We start from the raw sequence: 6,308 nt of genomic DNA, 5'->3' as shown, positions 1-6,308 counted from the left end.
ATGGCATTCTAGATCAACACTGTTATACAACAGATTTTGAACTGTCAGGGAAGGTCACCAAGAAGACTTGACTGTCTATTTGACCATGGGAACTGAACCATGGCAATGGGAGGCTCCTCATTCCCTCCTCTGTGCGTGGATATTCCACCCTCTTGCCTTCCTGGCACTAGAAGCTGCTCAAGGACCCAGCCTGGAGATTGTGATGTAGTAATGAGACTATGTGAACTGAGTACAGAGGGGAACCCAGTAAGGCCCTGTGTGTGTGACTGAACCCAGGTAAGACCTGTATATAAACATAAGATTTTTCAAGTGGATGCAGAAAACTACTCTTCTTCCCATTGCCCAATGAAAGCCTCCTGCGTGATTTCCCTGGTTTACTAAACTGCCACCCACCAGCCTGGAGTGGTCTGCCTTTTCCTTAGGGTCTCTTCTTGTCCTCAGCATACTGGGACTGGTTTCAGATTACATTGGGGAAGCTCCCAAGGAGTTTGTGATACAACATAAACCCCTGCTTTTTCCTACTTTCATGTTGCAATTCTAACATTAATAAACGAAGATCCTTTAATTTTATATCCTGGAATCTGGACAATACTGGAAGACAGTTAATGTTATACCACTGACACCAACTTGGATGATACTGAAAATATGCACTTTTTTTTTTTGTTTTCTTGATCACAGCCTACATACCCTTACAGGGGATCCAGTTATGTATAATCAGCCTGTGTTCCATCTGCCATCTGTCTGTGTCCAGCCAGTTATTCAATGCAGGCTGTCCTCACTTTGCACAGTGCTGTGGTGACTGAGACCCATGAAAAGCAAGGACACATTTCCAGTCTGCACAACATGGTACCTTGCAAAGTGAGTACTGCCTGTATTTGATGTATCACTTGTTCCCTTTTTCTCAATTATAAAACAAACATTACAATAAAAAGTTTCTCCCAAGTGTCTTTTTATGCTTTCAGCACATTCTTAAAATTTGAAAAACAGTAAAAGTTTACAAACACTTTTAAGACTCCTTAAAATATAATGTTAAATTGATTTCCAGAAAAACTATGTGTTATTATTCTCTTTGACACCATCAATGTGGAAATTACCAGTCTTGTTGAACTCTTAAAAACAGATCCACAAAACAGTACCTTAGTTCATATTTTGATTACTAACATTTATTTATTTTAATTCTGATCAACACAGAATTTCTTTCAGTGATTAAATAACTCATAGTTGAGGAATATGTGTGGGCCTCTCAGTTCTTCTGTGGGATAATTGTTGGTGAAAGAAAATTCAGTTAGGGATAAGATTCTGTACTTAAGTATCGTTCTTGAAAAAATGTGTTGCATCGTGGACACAGGTGTGGTGCAAAAATAAATGTTTGTGTAAAAGCACTAATAAATAAACAGCCTTAATGTGCCCAGATTACATGCTTTTTTCATGAATAGGCCACCAGCACCTTCTGCCTTTCCAAAAGGACAACTCAACTAGATTATAACCTTCCAAATCTAAGCAGTCCTCACTCTGGCTTCCATTTTATACATCTCGCCAACTGATCTGAATAGAACGATTATATTAATAATATTTTCCACATTTTTCAAGCAATCTAAGTGAGTATTTATTGTATGTGTTGCCATATTTGATTTGTATGCATATGTCTGCATATACTTCATAAACTGAACTATTATTGCATAATTTCTGGGTTAAAAATATAGGATATCTAGAAACACCCAGTTTGAGTTCTCCAGAAATAAATTTGAAAAACAACAATAGTTAAGATAAAATTTCTTTACTAAAATTAAAAAATATTTTAATCTGTATAATTATAATAATTTGGTTTTGGTATAGATAGATAGATGGGTTGAATAAGAAATAGAAAAGAATTTAGTTAATGTGTAATAAATATAACATAAAACTTAGTGGAAAAATAAATGGTTAATTAATAAATAATAGAAGAAAATGGATTGGAATGTAGGGAAATGTTATATAAAATATTATAACATACAACAAAATTGTGTCTCAAATAATTCAAGATACTCTCATAAAATATGGCCATGAAAACCAATAACATAATATAGATACTCGTATATTTAATTTTAGATTTGAGAAAAACCACAAACCAAAAAAATGATAAAATATTTTCAAATGAAAATGTAATAGTGTTCATGTGAGATATCATCAGAAATAACATGCACAGTTTTTTGATCCACTCATCTACAGATGGGCACTTAAGCTATTTCCAGCACTTGGCTATTGTAAACAGCGCTGCTATGAACATGGGGTGCATAAGTTCTTTTGAATTGGTTTTTCGGGATTCTTCAAGTATAATCCTAATAATGGTAGTTCTATTTTTAGTTTATTGAGGAAATTCCATACTGTTTTCCACAGTGGCTGCACCAGTCTGCGTTCCCACCAGCAGTGTGCTAGGGCTCCCTTTTCTCTGCATCCTCGCCAGCACTTGTTGTTTGTTGATTTGTTGATGATGGCCATTCTGACTGGTGTGAGGTGGTATCTCATTGTGGTTTTTAATTGCATCTCTCTGATGGCTAGTGATGTTGAGCATTCTTTCATATGCCTATGGACCCTCTTATGCCCTCTTTGGAGAAGTGTTTACATTTATTTACATTTACACAATGGGATACTATGCAGCAGAAAGAAAGAAGGAACTCCTGCCATTTGCAACAACATGGATGGAACTAGAGAGAATTATGCTTAGCAAAATAAGCCAGGCAATGAAAAACAAATACCATATGTATCACCTAATACAGGAAACTTATGAACACAAACAAATGAGCAAAATTGAACCAGAGGCATATAAACAAGAAGCAAACTAACAGTGACTGGGGTCGGGGGGGGGTGGGTGAAGGGGAGTAAGAAGGGGAAAGGTCTAGTCAAGGAACTAGTATAAATGACCCATGGACATTGACTACAGGGTGGAGATTGGCTGTGGGAGAAGGAGTGAGTGGTGTGGAGGTGGGGGAGGCAATGGGGGGAAAAGTGGGGCAACTGTAATAGAAAAACAATAAATAAATCAAAATAAAAAAGTAACATGTACAATAATCATTGAACTGATGGGTATCCCTTGTTCTTTAAATATATATTTCAATTCTTGTGTTGAATGCAAACAGATCTATTGCCTAAGAATTTCAGTTGAGACCGCAAAGAAACAAATAAATGATATTTTCTAATAACAAATGAACAGTGGATTGGTTACTCTCAAATGTTATTTATCATAAGTGTAAGCTTTGATGAGTAAGGTTGAATCTTTCTGAAGAAAAATTTACCCAAAGAAAAATTTAGCAGTCTTTAAAAATGTCGAAATTATTTAATTCAGCAATTTCACATTTAAGAGTCTATCATAAAAGAACAATCAGTGGAATATGTACATAGAGTTATGAGTCAATTAAAACAAAAATAGCAGAAATATCAATATGATGGAAATATGGTTTGCAAGATAAACTAAGTTGAAAAAATGTACCAAATGGAGAGGGCAGTTCTCTTTTAATAGGGAATTACAAGTAAATTTTATTCTTATTTTAAAAACTGAAATTGAATTTTATTACAAAGTTGAAAAATCAGTAGTTTCCACAATAGATATGTAATATTTTTGTAATTAACTTCAAGTATGATTCAGTTTTGTGTATACTACATTAAAAATGGCCTTCACTAAATATATTTAGTCTGTGTGGAAATACAAACAATACTATCAAGTGAAAATTAATGTTCAAACTTGTCTATGGCAAATATTCCAATTTTTATGAATTATAAAAGTATATATGAATATCCATTTATTGAGAAATATGCAACAAAATACAAACAGAAGTTATTCATTGGTTTAAGACATATGACTGATAAACATTACTTCCTCACATTTGTCTGTATTTTTAATTATATATAGTGGACATGTTTGAGAGAATCAGCCTATACGCAATCAACTGAAACTTAAGAATAGTGCCCAATTTTCTATAACTGCTGGTCATCTAGATATTTCCTGGAAAACAATTCAAACATACTACGATCATGTTAGCAGTTGATGTCATATGAACATTTAGTATTGTGATTTTAGTTAAAATCAAAGTCCACAATATTAAAATACCAAACATTTTAAAGCAATTTAAGGGAAGATTAATATTTGTTTCAGTATGTAACCATGTCATTAACTAATAATGCATGGATTAATATGAATGAATTATGTATCTCATTTTTAAGTTTTCTTAATATTAATTTTTCTCAATATAAATTTTGAAAACTACTGGTACAGACTAACCTAGAATATAATGAGTCACAGACAGTTTTATGAACCAAAGTAAACATTAGGTGTTCTCTTCCAGAATGATTTCTACACATCTACTCATTTCCATACTGTCTCAAGGTTTTCTTGGGTCTGCAGAAACCAACTGATAGACTCTATTAACTCTTAATAAATTAGACATGTCAGAACTAGTATATAATATATAACTACTTTGGCACTGTACTATACTGATGATTGAATTGGACCCATAGTTCTGGACTCTCATAAGGAAGTGTTCACAGTTTATCTTCAAAATTGAGAAATATAAACATTATTTACAAGTGGAAAAAAACTTCTTAAGATGTATCATATATAATATGTGTGTTTAGGAAAATATTTACAGGAAGTTTAAATCTATGGATAATCCATGTATTTAAAATTTCTTCAATGTGATTCCAGACACTGGAACCATTGCTGTACGCCACACATTGAAGAATAAATTATTTATAACTTTTTTAAAAGAAGAGTAAAATCAATCACCTAATTTAAAACTCACTGTGGCTCTGGAGACTATCTAATTCAGAAGAGATGGATTTCTAATATTCCCATCAGAGTGTACTATTATGTTTATTCCCAAGTAAGTAAAGATAGTAAAGTGTTATATTGAATTATTGAATATTGCCCAATTTATTATCAAAGGTTCTCTGCTAAATAAAACATTTTTAATTTTAACGTTACCATTTTATGAGAACAATTTCCTTAAAGTTATAAATTTTGACAAGAAATTAACAAATATTGAGAGTTCATGACGATAAATAAAGAATGACTATAAAATAGTAGGTTTGCCCTTTGAAGAGAGTTGCTGTCTTATCACAGACACTTAGTCATTACAATGAGCCGATGCCTAAACGACATTTTTATGGAAGAGGTTTCCTTTAATCATTTGTCGCAAAGCACGGATCACATGCTTATTCCTTAGACTGTAGATCAATGGGTTCAGCATTGGGCTCAAAAAAGTATAAAAGACTGCAATTATTTTAGACTCCTCTAGAGACCTCTCAGATGGAGGCCTTACATACATACAGAAGAGGGTGCCATAAAATATAGTGACTGTGGTCAGGTGGGAACCACAGGTAGAGAAGGCTTTATGCCTGCCTTCCGCAGAACGGATCCTCAAGATGGCTGCAAGAATGAAAAGGTAGGACAGGAGAATGATGAACAGAGAGCTTGAGAGAGTAAATCCAGCAACTACCAGCATTGCCATTGTTTTGACATAGGTGTCCGAGCAAGCTAGCATTATAAGAGGAGGATCAGCACAGTAGAAATGATTGATTTCAAGGGAGCCACAGAAAGACAAGTGAAAGGTAAGCAGTGTCTGAGAGAGTCCATTAAGGAAGCCAAAAGTGTAAGGGACCATGACTAGAAAGATACAAGTGTCCTTGGACATTCTGGTACTATAATGTAAAGGGCTGCAGATGGCTACGTAGCGATCCAGTGCCATTGAAGCAAGGATGTAAAACTCAGTGATCACCAGAGAGATGAAGAGAAGACATTGTGAGAAGCATCCGGCATAGGAGATGGTCTTCTGGTCGGAGAGGAAATTGCGCAACATATTTGGAGTAACATTGGAGGAATAGCAAATGTCTACGAAGGAGAGGTGGCTAAGGAAGAAATACATGGGTGTTTGGAGGTGGGAATTGGTCCTGATTAGCACGATCATGCACAGATTCCCTGCCAGCGTGACTAGGTAGATTGCCAGAAAGACCCCAAACAGGATCTTCTCTAGTACTGGGTCTTCCGTGAGTCCCAAGAGAATGAATTCTGTCACTATAGTGTAGTTTGGGGAAGACATTCTTTTATCCCTTGACAACTAAAAGTGACAAAGAAAAGTGAAGAATTCTGCATTTATTTTATCCACCTCATATTTACTTATTAATTTATTTATTATAGGGAAATTTCTCTTTTCAAAAAAATACATGTGTGTCTACATAAATATATTCACCCTACATCTCTATATTATCTCTCTCTCTCTCAATATATCAAATAGACACACACATACTCTCTTTTATAGGTATATGATTATATACTT

The 6,308-nt window shown here is 34.4% G+C and overlaps 1 protein-coding gene across 1 annotated transcript; it reads right to left on the bottom strand.

Moving 5' to 3' along the window:
* Positions 1-5,123: 5,123 nt before the first annotated feature.
* Positions 5,124-6,083, bottom strand: LOC150017807 (olfactory receptor 5M10). The gene has a single exon (XM_090267533.1). The coding sequence runs from the start codon at positions 6,069-6,071 to the stop codon at positions 5,124-5,126; it is 948 nt and encodes a 315-aa protein (XP_090123659.1). The 5' UTR covers positions 6,072-6,083.
* Positions 6,084-6,308: the final 225 nt, after the last annotated feature.

Source organism: Furipterus horrens, unplaced genomic scaffold, assembly GCF_987537825.1.
Source record: "Furipterus horrens unplaced genomic scaffold, mFurHor1.1.pri manual_scaffold_2, whole genome shotgun sequence".
NCBI lineage: Eukaryota > Metazoa > Chordata > Mammalia > Chiroptera > Furipteridae > Furipterus > Furipterus horrens.
Note: the sequence above shows the minus strand (reverse complement) of the source record. Positions and strands in the feature narration are given on the sequence as shown.

Coding starts and splice junctions, on each gene's coding strand:
- LOC150017807 (XM_090267533.1), bottom strand. CDS start 6,071: ATGTCTTCCCCAAACTACACTATAGTGACAGAATTCATTCTCTTGGGA.